Raw genomic sequence first — 14,557 nt, 5'->3', positions numbered from 1 at the left:
GTTGTTTTAATGAAACACCTAGCTGTGGAAATGTGTGAAAATATTTTAAATGGCCATGAAATACATATATGCCCTTTTTAATTTAGAATATTGTGCCTGGCAGCCAGTTATTGTGCAATAACAGACGGAGTGGAATTGAGCCGAACTGAGCTTGATTCGAGCACCTGCAGACAACCCTATGCTCAGGGTGTGAATGGCCAATTTAGGGTCTATTATTCTCGGTTCGGGGCTGTCATTTGTTATGTTTGGAGGGGAAAAAGAGTTCTTAAGATCCCAGGATGTATTCTGCTCTTAGGCGTTCCATTTACGATTCTCTGCGAGTGTTCTGGAATTGAAATAACCAATTTTCCTGGGGTAGGAGTCTGACCCTGCAAAGCAGTTTGACATGACTGTTGTGATTAAGTCGACACTCTCGATTTAACAAGAGTTACGGAGAGGCAGGGTTACGCTGGGCTTTTGAGCACAGCCCAATGTGTTGGTGTGATTTATGTTGCGAGTATTTGTGTTTTTCAGTGGTACATGGTGACGATCGTTCACATCTACAATCGCTGGAAGAACAGCGAGATCAGCTGCTATGTCAATGGAGAGTTGGCATCCTACGGCGAGATCACCTGGTTTGTCAACACCAGTGATGTAAGTATCACAGTCGGGTGTCTGTGTAGGAAGGTTGCATCCAGGAATAATGAGACTTGTACCTTTTTGCTGATTTGTCTAAGATCTGTTGTGTGTTTTCCATCTGCTGCAATGCTATGCAAGCTGTCATCTCTGAATTTTCCAGTGTCTGTGTGTGTCAGAGGTGGGTAATTCAGCTCCAGCAAATAAAAGTCCAGGCCAAGATGTTGTTTCAACCAATCAGTTGATTCTAGTCACAGAGTACTTAACTGGGGACCTGAATTACCCATTTGAACTATCATTGTCTGTCTGTCTGTCTGTGTATGCGTGTGTGTGTGTATGCGCGCGTGTCTGTTTGTGTGTGTGTGTGTGGTGTTTGTGTGTGTGTGTGTGTGTGTGTGTGTGTGTGTGTGTGTGTGTGTGTGTGTGTGTGTGTGTGTGTGCACCCTAAGACTGGCATACCATCCCATGCTGTCCCCTAGTGCCCTCTGCTGTTGGCCAGGTTGGCATTAGGCTCCTCACAGCCTTTTCTTGGATAAACAATATGGTTGGATGTCATACTTCAGACTTTGTTCTGCTTGTCTAATATTGTGCTGGCAGGCTGGCTTATTATATTATTACAGCAGTGAAACTCAGCCCGTTATACTTAGCTATTCGCCTAAAGTTTGTTTTGCTTAAGTTCACCAGCTTGCATCGCTTTGCTCACTGGTGCAGTTGACACATTCCAGATCTGCACCCCCCCTCCCCGCCAGTTCAGTACTTTTATCACGTCTGCTCTAGCGATCAGTTAGGACACTCCCCCCCCCCCCCCCCCCCCCAGTTGTCAAAGGAACCCCTCCCTTCTGTGCCCCGGGTAGGTTTTAGGTGTGCCCCTCCAGTTACATGCTTAGCCTGTGGCCACATCCACTCAAATCTTAACCTCAAGCCTCATTAAACAACTTGTGTTGTCATGGAAATCCAATGGCCAGACTTGAGAACCTCTACAGTGGTATTAAAGTGCCACGGGCCTTGTGCACGGTCATAGCGTCCTGGTAACTGAACCACTTCTCACTGCCTTGCCGACAGATGAAGCAGAGTGCCGTTATTTATTTGCTTAGACACACTTATAAAGGTGACTTGCAGAGCACGGAGTTTTCCCCTCCATTATGCAGCTGGATATTTAGTGCAGCAATCGGAAGCAAACTGCAGCCCTCAGCTGTGCCTGAGACCATCCCTCTAACGCTGTCCAAACTCGCCGGCGTGCGTTTGTTGTTTTGCTCGACCGCGTGGGCCAGTCTATTAAAGCGAGGAAGATTCGCTGTCCATTTGGTTACGCGAAGGCTTCCACTCGCAAGGGACAGTCTGTAAGTCACGGGGATGTCGGCATGCGGACGGGCTCAGCTTGTCGACCAGGTTTATTCTGGAGATGCAGCAGTCTGACTAGAATGTACTGCATTATTACAGTCAGTGTGGGGCTTCTTTAATAAATGGTAATTTCTCTGTCAAAGGTATGTTGGATTCATATAGGAGGCTGTCCCTTCCCCTGCATTACATGTCTGCTCAGTTCTCTTGTAGAGTCTGAACACTAACATCAAGAGCGCGACGCTTGAGGGCAGCCTGTCATCACTGTCGCAGTATTAGGGAAAGCTTCACTGCTGTACTTACTGAGGCGATGAGCACTCTGTGTAAAGCTCTCTGCTCGGACCCTGCTCATCAGCACACCTTTCCTCCTCTTCCAGACTTTTGATAAGTGCTTCCTGGGTTCCTCGGAGACAGCGGACTCCAATCGGGTCTTCTGTGGCCAGATGGGCGCGGTCTACCTGTTCAGCGAAGGCCTCAACGCCGCACAGATCCTGGCGATTTATCAGCTCGGGCCCGGCTACAAGGTACCAGCGAGCGAGGCGTCCTGCTAACCGTCGCTAACACGCTAGCGGGCTCCAAGTGATGCGAACAATAAATTACGTCACACATCTGCTGCAAGACGAATCCGCAAAGGGTGCTGAACAAGTGAGCAGGTACTCGTGTGGTTGTCATTTGACACTGGGGTGGGTTAGCAAGGTTTCCTGTCGTCACTGTGAAACGTTACGATGAGTCACCGAAGGAAGTTCACATGCACCCAGAGTACCGAGATGCTGTGAATGTTGTTTCTCATGAAGCTACTCCTAAAAACGTTTAGTACTCTAAAAGCATCCAAGATCATGAGCATTAAAATACTTTCACATGTATTATTCTTGGCAACACAACTTTGTTTGCGAAACGGTTAGATCATAACAACCTAGGAAAAAAAAAGAGCAGGCAAAAATACAGAAAGGGCTCGTTTTACTTTAAGTAATTGAAGTACGGGGTTGTTAAGCAGGGATTTTAATCACTACCATTTAGGAAACCACCACTCTGGGCCTAGTAAGCATTTGTAGAACTTGCAAACCTAATCCTGATCTGTCATCCTGGAATCAGGTAGCAGGTATAGTGTTTTTTTTTTTTTATTGTCCCATAACTGGGAAAAGGGAATGATGGGTAATATGCAAAACTGTTGTGAATATGTAAGTAGAGAGTGATTCATACTCACTGCAGTCTTTGCTGTGTGTTCAGTATTCCTGATGTCACTCCCCTGATGTGTACGTTCACCCTCAGGCTTGTGCCTTTAAGGCCGTGACTGTGTGAGGTCACCGACTGCATGTCCCCCCGCCTTTCGCCTGCAGGGCACCTTCAAATACAAGGCAGAGAGCGACCTCCTCTTCGCCGAGCACCATAAGATGCTCCTGTACGATGGCAAGCTGTCCGGCTGCATGGCCTTCACCTACAACCCACGTGCCACCGACGGCCAGCTCTGCCTGGAGTCCTCCCCCAAGGACAACCCCTCCATCTTCGTGCACTCTCCACATGCCCTCATGCTGCAGGTTGGATCCCATTAACCCCGCCCCTGACTCCACCCATGACCCTGTCCTGCCCCTCCCACCTTCCCCAGTAGCTCCTCCCCCTCTGTTGCTCCAGCCTCCCATGGTATGCCTGTTCTGTTTCGTGGCGGCCTATAGCTGGGCCAGTTTGAGAGCTGACGGTGATGAGCTCAGTAATGAGCTCCGAAGGTTTATCTCGTTACCTGCATGTCTAATTAAAATGTAGAGCTCATAAACGGATTTAAAAAAAACGGTCGGGTCACTGTAATAAACATTTACAGCTTGGTTGGGAAATTAGCCGTGATGCTCGTCTTGTAGGCTGCTTCCTGGGATGAATTTTATATGAAACTGAACCGCAAGGAGTCTCTGTGTTGTCAGGCGTCGTTATGGTTAGCTCGCCTTCAAGGCGGCGTTCATTATTTTTATTGAGATGGTCTGCCAGAGCCGTCGCTTGATTGGACGTCCATGTGGAGGACATTGTCAGCCTCTGGCGGGCCGAATCATCTGCTCTGCTTGTTCAGCATGAATCTTCATGTTCCTCACAGTGACCTCACTCATCGCAGTGCAGAGGCTGCATATTAGCTTACTGCCACGTTTGTTTAACAGGCGTGTGTCCTCTGCTCTGCTGTTCCTTCCTCCGGTTCCTCCTCCTCCTGCTCCCTCCCTCTCTCCCACACTAGCAAGAGGAATGACAAGGCAGATAAATTGCACCGAGCTCAGAACTATGCAGACTTAGGCAGCAATTAGACTTCCCAAAACCTAACGCCGTAACGCTCCATCAGCTTCTGCGGCTGCACAGTTAATGGTTAATATCTGACTGCGGTGCGCCTGCGCATGGCTGCTTTATTACTGCGCAGCGAGGGTGTCAGGTTCCAGGCGGATCTGTGCTCTTGTCATACGCTGACTCTGCCATCCACCAGCATTTGCCATCTGCACTGTTCCTGCACTGTTTCCTGTGCTCTTTATTTTTCTGTGATATTTATTTATCATTTCTCCTCCATACCTCTGCTGCTTCAGTCCATGTCCATTCTAAACTTTCCATCATTATTTTCCTTTACATTGTGCCTCAGTGCTGTTGACCTTGTCCTGTCTGTCTGTGCCACTTTAAGTATGTATGTAGCACTGCGATTTCTGTAGCGTCACCAGCTGTGTACTGAATATGGTTGGTGTGACAATAACATCCCACTCGGCATGACTTGACCTGACCTGGGTGCGCTGGCTGACCGCTAGTCTCCCCGCAGGATGTGAAAGCCGTGGTGACACACTCTGTGCAGAGTGCCATACACTCCATCGGGGGAGTGCAGGTGCTCTTCCCGTTGTTTGCACAACTGGACTACCTGCAGCACACCAGTGAGGAGCTGGACACCTCCGTCTGGTAGGTCCGGCCGCTTTCAGGCTGTCTGAAAGTAGCATGTTAACTGAATGATGCAGACTAGATTGTGGTCACCCAGCTGTACTTCCTGTAGCCTTTTGCTTCTGCTATTTTGTAACCTTTGACTTTTTGGAGGGTGGGAATGAAGACTCCCTAGTGAAGATGAAAAATGGTGACCAGCCCTTAATTAATCCCCCCCCCCCACAGCTGCACGCTCCTCTCCTTTGTCATGGAGCTCCTGAAGAACTCCGTGGCTATGCAGGAGCAGGTGTTGGCCTGCAAGGGCTTCCTGGTCATCGGCTACGCCCTGGAGAAGGTGAGGGGCCGGCTGGGGCACGCGGTGCCGACCCGGAGTCTGTCACAGCTGAGCGGTGACGCAGGGCCCTGGCCTGTATGACGTTGGAGGTGAAGCTAATGCTATGCTACACGCTAGCTCAGGGTGTTTTCTCAGTCACACAGAAAATAGAGCAGGATCCCCCGGAATTCCTTGCAGAAACGGCATGATTGTGACACTGAAGGTGGACGAGTATGTCATGGTAGATCCTGTGCCTTCTGTTGGTCAGACTTCTGTGCCATTTTACTTTTTTCTCGAGTCCCTTCTGGATAAATAGGGAGGCAGGGCTGACCCAGACATGCATAATCACCATCTGAATTTCCTGCCTGGGTGTGGCGTCCGAGCCGAAGCGTCTGTCCTTGGGTCTCCCAGGGCTACATGATGTTATCTCTCCTGTTTAGTCTCTCATGTTTGCCTTCAACCAGTGAGTGAGGCGGACGCCGGCTGCGCTGGCCAGCCGGAGCGGTGTACAGGGTGGGCCGTGCGTGTTAGACCCCGGGGGAGGGCCCTGGCGCGCCAGCCCTGATGTCCCACATTCATGAAAACGGCTCGCAGGATGCAGGATGCTGAGCGTGTCGCTGCGGGGAGAATCGCATCCCTCACCCCAGCTGGCCTCTTCTTTATGGGAGATTGTAAAATGAAGGTCTGAGGTGGATTTGGGGGTGGGGGAGTTGTGTGTATCTGTAATCTGAGCCTTTGGGATTCGTAAACTCGCCAATTGTTCCCCTGGAGGACAATAGTAATAACATCATGTGGCCGTTTTTAAGACCCCCCCCCCCCCGTTCATGAAGGACAGCATGGACACTCCTGAGCCTCTCCTCCCAGCCTGTGCGTCGTGACGGCGCTGCCCTGCTTGTGCACTCGATTGTGAAATGTAATGTTTCTGTCAGTGCCAGCTGGGGTGTGTGTGTGTGTGGGGGGGGGGTGTCAGGCAGCTGCGTGTCTCACAGGGCACGTCTCCCTCAGTCTTCCAAGGTCCACGTGACCCGAGCCGTCCTGGACCTCTTCCTGACCTTCGCCCGTTACCTGAGCAACCTGCAGAACGGGGTTCTCCTGCTGAAGCAGCTCTGTGACCACATCTTGTTCAACCCGGCCATCTGGATCCACGCGCCCGCTAAGGTACCTGGGACCCTGTGGGCTCTCCTGCCTTTGGGCCAACGTCTGGCCGTGGGTCCGACTTGCAGCACAGTTCCGTTCCCCTGACAGGGAGCTTGGTAGCGTGGGGCCGTTTGCTGCTAATGTGACGTGAGGGACAACCAGTGGTGTCTGTTGGAATAGAACACTGTGGGCCCAGTGCCTCATCTGTCCCCCCCCCCCCCCCCAACTCCGCCTGCGCAGGTACAGCTGACGCTCTACACCTACCTGTCCACGGAGTTCATCAGCACCGTGACCATCTACAACGCCGTCCGCAGGGTGGGCACGGTACTGCAGATCATGCACACGCTCAAGTATTACTACTGGGTGATGAACCCACAGGACCGCAGTGGCGTGGTGCCCAAGGGCCTAGGTAAGGGTGTGGGCGGGGCTACATGCGTGATGACCTTTGTCTCCAGGAAACTGGGTCCTCCATCTCGTCACCCCTCACTTGGATAGATGCCAGTCTCACTGAAGCTTACTCAGTATAATAATGGTTAAATCTCCTTATCTAACACTGTGCTTATCTTGGTCATTTCAGTTTTAGTTAAATGTTTTACATTCGTTTTTAGTTGAGTCTGATTTTGTGTGTTTGTAGCTTGATTCTGTTTCACCATTTTTTCATTCAGTTTTTCATCAGAGTGATAATATCAGCATAGTGGCTTGAGAATTAATCTCTTCCGGTTTTGCTCTTTCGTGCTGTAGCTTTGGCTCAGATAAGCGCCCTCTGCTATCTGCCTGGGCGCACTATCTAGAGCAGTGTTTCCCAATCCGGTCCTCAGAGCTGATTCATGTCTTTGCTCCCTCCGAGCTCCCCGCTAGACTGTCCACGTTTTTGCTCCCTCTTAGCTCAAGCTGGGAGGGAGCAAAAACCTTGACCGTTTGTGGATACCGGAAGACTGGATTGGGAAACCATGATCTAGAGCAGGGTTCTTCAACTCTGGACCTCGATTCCAAATCCAGGCCGTGTTTTCAGTTCTCCCAGGTAGTTAGTTTAATAATTACTGATTCTGATTGGTCAGAGGCTTCACACCTGACTGACAGGTAAAGGAAGGCTGGAAAACCAGCAGGGCTCGGACCTCGAGGACCGTGAGTTGAATAACCCTGATCTAGAGTAATGTGCTTTTGTTGCTTTTGAACATTTGCCGGTTCTGTGACTGTGCATGTAGATGGACCCAGACCGAACCAGAAGGAGCTCCTTTCTCTGAGAGCCTTCCTGCTGCTGTTTGTGAAGCAACTGATAATGAAGGTCAGTGAGCGTCGGCCCCAGGTAATGTGACCTTCCTCAATCCCGCCTCCCAGCCAATCAGCAGTTGCGTGGAATCTCCAGCGAAGGCTGTTAATTGGCTGTGAGCCTTCAAATGTCTGTGGGTGGGCACTCCGTCAGGCCACCGGCTCATACGCTGTCTTTTTAAAAACAAATATTAAAATCTAATGCACTGAATGACACAGGAAGTGATACCGTGTTGCTGCCAGTGAAGAACCTTAGTGGGGAACTCTAATAACCAGAGTCGTAACGGGATGTTCTGCATTTCATTACTTAACCAGCCGTGGGTCTCCGTTGGATCGCCTGTCTTTGGCTGGGGGAGATTATTCAATAAGTGCCATAATTTCTCTGTGCCTTTCTTGAATGGCTCCTTGAATTGCTTGCATTCTATATATGCACTGGAGAAGTTCTTGGGTCAATCTGCTTATAATCAGTGCCGGGAATGTATTGGGTGCCCTGGCAAGTATGAAGTGAACTGATTGGCTGCAGCCTAAGCTCTTCCTACAGTCTGCAGGTTGTTGATTGGCTATTGAGGGAGACACTGCCCACCTCCAGTTTGTCTTGCAGCTTGGTATATTATGTCTTAAGTTGTCTTTTTTTTTTTTTAATGCCTAAAATCATCTTAGGATATTGAATGGTTTGGAAACATATTTTGTCCTTGGCAGGGTAATCTGTCTTTAATCAGAGATGCGGCATCAGAACAAATGGCTGAATGCTTTAAGCGGGTGCATTTATGATGCATTATTGTTTTATTCCAGGATTATGGGGTCAAGGAGGATGAGCTGCAGAGCATTCTCAACTATCTCCTGACCATTCACGAGGTAAGCAAAGGCCTGCCCGAAACAGGCAACCATGGAAAACCTTACATCGGCCTTTAAAATGTGCTCTTCTCTCTGTTAAATCACTGTGATGAAAAAGTAATATTTGCATGAACTACAGTCTCTCCTGATTTAGCGATTTACCTCGGTTAGTGACCAAACGGCAAAAACGGCGCACTGTGGAGTGACAGAAACACGGGTGTAGCTGTATGAGCAACCTATCTGAGTGACACGCTAGCAAGCAGTGATATTAGCAGCCTAAAGACAGTCGCTGTCATGCCGAGTCGACTGTGACTTTCGCTTACTGACCTGGTTGTTGTGGTTATTGGGCTGGACCAGGTTCCCTAAAGGAGGAGAGGCTGTGCTTTTCTTAACTTCTACAAAGGTTACAATTTGTAATCTTATTAGTACCACTAGATGGCAGCATAACCCAGCAATTGATAGGGGAATAATCAGAGGCATGTAAGTAATCCTCCTGCAGTCTGATAGTCACGATGAACCATTCTGTTTATGAGTGGTTGTCGTAGGGGTGTGTACTAGGCTAGGGATTCCCAACCCCCGGTACCAGTCTACATTCCACCGGGCTGCAGAACACTGCGGGATTGGGCAGGCGTTGGTTAATTTAAGAAATAGACAGTATGTTTTCTGTTTTTTTTTTTTTTTTTTAATAACCCCTTTGCATCAGAAAAAGATGGAAACAGTTGAACTTATGAAACTGCTTATTGATCACCCCCCCATCCCCCCCCACCCCAACTGCGAGACTAGTCCATGAAATTTTTGTATAATGTGAACCAGTCCTGGGACATCAAAAGGTTGGGAACCGCCATACTATAGTAGATAACCTTAGATATCGATCAGCACTTGATATTGATTGATAAAATGACCTGCAATTAACTGGATTTCCATGCAGGCTAGTTATCAGACTCAGATACTTTATATTTCAAGTTTGTCGAGTGTATTAGGAATTTTACTGGGTGTTATAGTGTGTGTGGCACAGAGCACAGACATATGACATCTAACACGTAACATACAGTATAATCTCCGTTCCAGGTAATAGGATTTGCCTCAACATTCACAGTAAAAATTAACAAAAACCGCAAACAAACATGAGAGCAAGACACTGTAGTGTTTTGCCTTCCGAGTGCATCTGTGAACTCGCGACAAATGTTGTGTTGTACTTTAACAATCCAAAATGATAATATTCTTAGTAAATGCTCTCATTAAAGTTTAAAGGTAGCCTGAAGCAGATCATGATTATTACTGTGTGAGGGTTGAGATTTACTCGTGCATCAGGTATGTTTACTCTGGCCCAGACCGGTTTGTTCACCAGCGTTTTAAAGGCTTTGCTAGCAGAGTTTGCGTTAGCTAAGGGCTTGTTGTATAACCGATGGCACCTGTGTTTAATGGAGAGGGGCGGGGTTCCTCTTGTAGGACGACAACCTGATGGACGTTCTGCAGCTCCTGGTGGCCCTGATGTCAGAGCATCCTCCCTCCATGGTGCAGGCTTTCGACCAGCGCAACGGCGTACGGTGCGTCTCATTGGCCTGAATTACCAGGGCTCCGCCTTCGGGTGTGCAAGCCAATCAGAGCTGGGTCCCACTGAGCTGATCAGGACTTCCCCCATAAACCCTGCAGCTGAGATTAGCGTCGCCATGAGATTTATTTGTTGCCATTATTGAATTTGCGTTCTAGCCTATTTGTGAGAAATTTACAGTAAAGCAGGGATAGTCCAGCATGGCTTTGTTCCTGCTGTATTAATGCAAGCCTGAAACTGGCTGCTGATCTCAAAGGAAGCATGTTTGACCTAAGTCCACTTTGTCACGCTTGTTGCATGTGAGCTGGTTGTTAATGAAATGCCAACGTTCAAAGAAATATGGTGATGTAATGACCTCCCCGTCTTTATTAATTTCAGTGTCTCTCTTAAAGTGCTTAAGACGTTCCACAGAATGCTGCTTTGATAAGCCTAATAATGCAATTTGATACTTCTTGGCTTTGCTCTTAAAGATAAATTGCGGCAGTCACTGAATGTGTAATTACTAATAAATCTTTTTATTCTTAAAGTGGATGGTTTTCTTCATAACAGTGTGATTAACGACCTAATACCACATTTTTTTTATTAAATGCTAATTAAGTTTAAATCTTTTTTTTGGTTTGCTTTTTCCTTTGCCTTACAGTGTGATCTATAAGTTGCTGGCATCTAAAAGTGAGGGGATTCGTGTGCAGGCCCTCAAAGTCATGGGCTACTTTCTGAAGTATCTGCCTCCCAAGTAAGTTTGCAGCGTGTAAAATGCATCTCTCTGTGTTGTGATTGTGGAACGAATGTGCCTGTTTTGGTTTCAGCTCCATGCTATAATGATTAAAAGCCCCAATGGCTCCACACTCTCTGCCATGCTAGCTGGGAGATGTCCCTTTGAGCTCTAGACAGGAAGCACCCCCCCCTCCCCTTTGGGTCACGTGACAAGTTTATGCGTGTATGGGGTTATAGGTACGATTCCGTCGAGACTCCCGTCTGAGCTCACGTGAAAGCTGGGTCTCAAGGTCTGCTCCTCTCCATGCAGGAGAAACGTGAGCCTCAATTGATTTTTAAGCCACTTTTAGACACCATAATGGTTGAGCTTCTTAGAACAGTGGTTTGTCTGTGTCCTGGGGAGCAATTTTAATAACAAATGAGCTACCAGAGGCCATAATTGGATCAGCGAGCAATTAAATGGCTGTGTGTTGAAAATACTCTTAAGAGAGAGTTGCATTTTGTATATCTGCTGGCGTCTCAATTTTTGAAAGCATTCTTTACATTTTTGCTAAATATATAACTATGTACAAAGAAATAATGGAAAGTAGAAAAATGAATGAGTTTTGGGCTGTGAAGTAAGGTAAATGATGTAATTAGTAGTAATAGCAGTATGTTTGTGGAGTAAGGTGAATCGAGAACTAGTATGAATGGTGACAATTTTAACGACAGTATGGCTGTACAGTATAGTGAATGGTGTGACAATAATGGCTCTGGCTGTGGAGTATGAGTGGTGTGACTGTAACAATGATGGAATGGTTGAGGAGTATGGTGACTGGTGTGACAGTGATAATGATAGTAAGGCTACAGAGTATAGTGAATGGTGTAACGGTAACAATGACGGAATGGCTGAGGAGTATGGCGATTGTTGTGACAGTGATAATGGCAGTATGGCTGTGGTGTAGCAGTATTCCTGACTATATGGTGCACGGTGTAAAGATGTTGCTGACGGCCTGTCTTTGCAGGAGGAAGGCAGAGGTCATGCTGAGTCACGGCCTCTTCTCACTACTGGCTGAGCGCTTGCTCCTCCACGCCGGCCAGTTCTCCATCACTACGTACAACGTCCTTTTCGAGGTCTGATATTCCCACAGCCTCACTGCTGTTTGTCATCTGCATGGCATTTTTACTGTCATGAATATTTGTAGTAGTATTAGTATATTACTAATGGTAAACAGTGATATGGTTCACCGCCGCTAATCTTATGAACAATGACAGTAAGTGCTAAATATATATATTTTTTTCATGTATTTAAAATCGTGCAGATGTCAGTATTTGAGGAGTTGCTTTGCTTTTTTCTGGGTGTCTCCCCATGTGTGTGTCTGGCTCACTGGCTTTCGGGTTCCACAGATCCTCACCGAGCAGATCTGCACCCAAGTGATGCACAAGCAGCACCCAGACCCTGACTCCACTGTGAAGATCCTCAACCCTCGTGAGTGATGCCCCTGTGCAGCCCCGCCTGCAGAGGGGCGCCCTTCGGGAGCGTGCATTACATCGCCAAGAGTGGGAGAGTAATGAGAGACTAAAGCGGTGTTTAGCAGTTAAATTAGATCAGCGTCATAGCAAACAGGGAAGAGACACACGGTGAGATGGAAAATGGGAGGGTCAGCTGGATTTTGGGGGAAACGGAGACTGAGCGGTCCTGGTTTTAAATTACGCCCGTGCTGTGTTCTTCTGCATTACGTTAATAACAGCATTTCGGAGCTCCTTACCTTCATACTTGTCTGTTTCGCTTTTCATTTCACAACTTGAATTTCACTTCAATTATACGATATCCTACCAAATAGCTCCTCCATGATATCTTGTGTTTTTTGAGGAGCAGTGAGCTTCATGCTGATCTCCTTCACGTTGCCACCGACTAAGTCTGAGAGTCAAAGCGTTTTGCTGCCTAAAAACATTTCAGGAGTCTAGACGAATCAGGGAGAGCCTTACTCTGCAGATGAACTTCCACGGCACACTTATGTTATGGCTTTAATGATGTTTTTGCCTGGGCATCGTTTAGGGACTTGGATCAGATGATGATGATCTGGGACGGGGAGTCGGTGCGGATGGACTTTGAACCCCTGCCAGGCAGGAGAAAGGGCCCCGTTTTGTTTCTCATTTACTTCCTTGACTCGTGATTTGATTCGTAGCGAAGCCACTGATTGCAGTCTTTAGTAACGTCAGGCCGAATTAAGTCAAGCCAAGGAAGTGCTGTTTTCCCCCCAAATTAGTCTCAAGGCCTGCGTCGCACACAGAGGTTATTTTGTGCTGGTGGGGCTCGGTGAACCCCGATTCCGCGCGGCCCCTACGCGTCTCTCCAGCCCTGGTTTCGAGTCAGACGCCGCCCCCCGACGCAGTCTCCCCTGCGCGTGCCGACAGCCAGCCGACTGAAACCGTACCCGCCGCCGCTGCTCGGGATAAAGATCTCCCTCTGCTTCTCTTCACTTCTTTCATCGCTGTCATTTCCTGTCGAGGTGTCGTTTAGGATGAAATGGTTGTGTATTTCAAGATGCTGTTAAAGCTGTGCATCTGGGGGGGGGGGGGGGAGGGAGGGTACGATGCACCCCCCTTCCCCTTTGTTGTGGTTTTAGTTTTTCATTTGGCCATCTGCCTTTTTCCTTTTGCAAAAAATGCTGCCATCTTTCTGTTATTAATGTCGGTAATGAAACAATTTCATGTGGTAGAATTACTTACAGCCCCGTTTCAGTTTTCTGCCTGAACCCATTAATAGATTTGTGGTATAATTTCAGAGTGCTGCAGGTGCGTGTCACTCTTATTTAGCAGTATTAGCTGACAGTGATCAGAGGGCAGAATTTCTTTTCATGGTGGGTGATGGATGGATTCTTTATTAATTCCGAAGGAAATTGCAGGTTTACAGTAGCTGAATACACAGTTTTAGGCCGTAGAAAGACATTTTGGCAGTAATACAGTGGCAATAATTATGAACTGTAACAGTGCAGTTGGTCAAACATGCTCGGGGACAGCTGGGTAACGGCGGGTGTGACCTTTGTGACAGAGATCCTGAAGGTGATAGCTGCCCTCCTGAGGAACTCGCCAGCCTCCCCCGAAAGCATAGAGGTGCGCAGGATCTTCCTGTCCGACATGATCAAGCTGTTCAACAATAGCCGGGAGAACAGGAGGTGAGGAGCGCCGCCCTTGTGGCCCCACGCCGCCCCGCCGTCGCGAAAAGCCAGTGCTCCCTCACTGATGCAGTGTACGTGCGGCACGCAGGAGTCTGCTGCAGTGCTCCGTGTGGCAGGAGTGGATGCTCTCCCTCTGCTACATCCACCCCAAGACCAGTGACGAGCAGAAGATCTCCGAGATGGTCTACGCCGTCTTCCGCATCCTGCTCTACCACGCCATCAAGTACGAGTGGGGAGGGTGGCGTGTGTGGGTGGACACCCTCTCCATCACCCACTCCAAGGTCAGGCCCCCCCGCCCTCATGCAGTCCAAACACCTCTGGCTGCAGTGCAAATTCAGCGTCACTGGCGCGTGCTGCTTCCTGGAGTGCCGAGTTTGGCTTTTCCAGCGTAGCAGTAAAAATAACCTTAGTAATACTGCTCATTTAAAACCAGTTCCGACTTCTGCATTCATATTGAGCATGAAGTTATTTCCTCGCCGTGTCATATTGTGGTCTGGAGGTTGCGGTGTCACCATGTCGGTTTGGTGCGTCTGCATTTGATGCAGTGATGATGTTTCACCAGCAGGGGGCAGGACTGCTCTGCTTTGAGATTTCTGGGATGAATTCCATATTGACATGGACGTGCCAACCACTCAGGACCCTGGGACGATCCGAGATTATTTTAAAATCATGAGCTGTCTGTAATGCTGTTTAAAACCTATTCTATGTATTGTTCTGAAGTTACCAGCAATTTTGGGC

The 14,557-nt window shown here is 48.3% G+C and overlaps 1 protein-coding gene across 2 annotated transcripts in view; it reads left to right on the top strand.

The window, feature by feature from the left end:
• lrba (LPS-responsive vesicle trafficking, beach and anchor containing) overlaps positions 1 to 14,557 on the top strand; it is a 156,765-nt gene that overhangs the window by 20,727 nt on the left and 121,481 nt on the right. For both annotated transcript variants that reach the window (XM_072706912.1, XM_072706911.1), the window contains exons 7-21: positions 514 to 633; positions 2,331 to 2,477; positions 3,291 to 3,488; positions 4,727 to 4,860; positions 5,065 to 5,173; positions 6,158 to 6,314; positions 6,534 to 6,698; positions 7,495 to 7,574; positions 8,351 to 8,413; positions 9,842 to 9,939; positions 10,585 to 10,677; positions 11,663 to 11,771; positions 12,045 to 12,126; positions 13,693 to 13,816; positions 13,908 to 14,100. In XM_072706912.1, coding sequence (XP_072563013.1) covers positions 514 to 633; positions 2,331 to 2,477; positions 3,291 to 3,488; positions 4,727 to 4,860; positions 5,065 to 5,173; positions 6,158 to 6,314; positions 6,534 to 6,698; positions 7,495 to 7,574; positions 8,351 to 8,413; positions 9,842 to 9,939; positions 10,585 to 10,677; positions 11,663 to 11,771; positions 12,045 to 12,126; positions 13,693 to 13,816; positions 13,908 to 14,100 — 1,872 coding nt within the window. The remainder of the gene's footprint in view (positions 1 to 513; positions 634 to 2,330; positions 2,478 to 3,290; positions 3,489 to 4,726; positions 4,861 to 5,064; positions 5,174 to 6,157; positions 6,315 to 6,533; positions 6,699 to 7,494; positions 7,575 to 8,350; positions 8,414 to 9,841; positions 9,940 to 10,584; positions 10,678 to 11,662; positions 11,772 to 12,044; positions 12,127 to 13,692; positions 13,817 to 13,907; positions 14,101 to 14,557) is intronic.

This window comes from Paramormyrops kingsleyae, chromosome 25 (genome assembly GCF_048594095.1).
Source record: "Paramormyrops kingsleyae isolate MSU_618 chromosome 25, PKINGS_0.4, whole genome shotgun sequence".
Classification (NCBI taxonomy): Eukaryota; Metazoa; Chordata; class Actinopteri; order Osteoglossiformes; family Mormyridae; genus Paramormyrops; species Paramormyrops kingsleyae.
The sequence above is the reverse complement of the archived record's forward strand: the minus strand, read 5'-3'. Positions and strand labels throughout refer to the sequence as shown.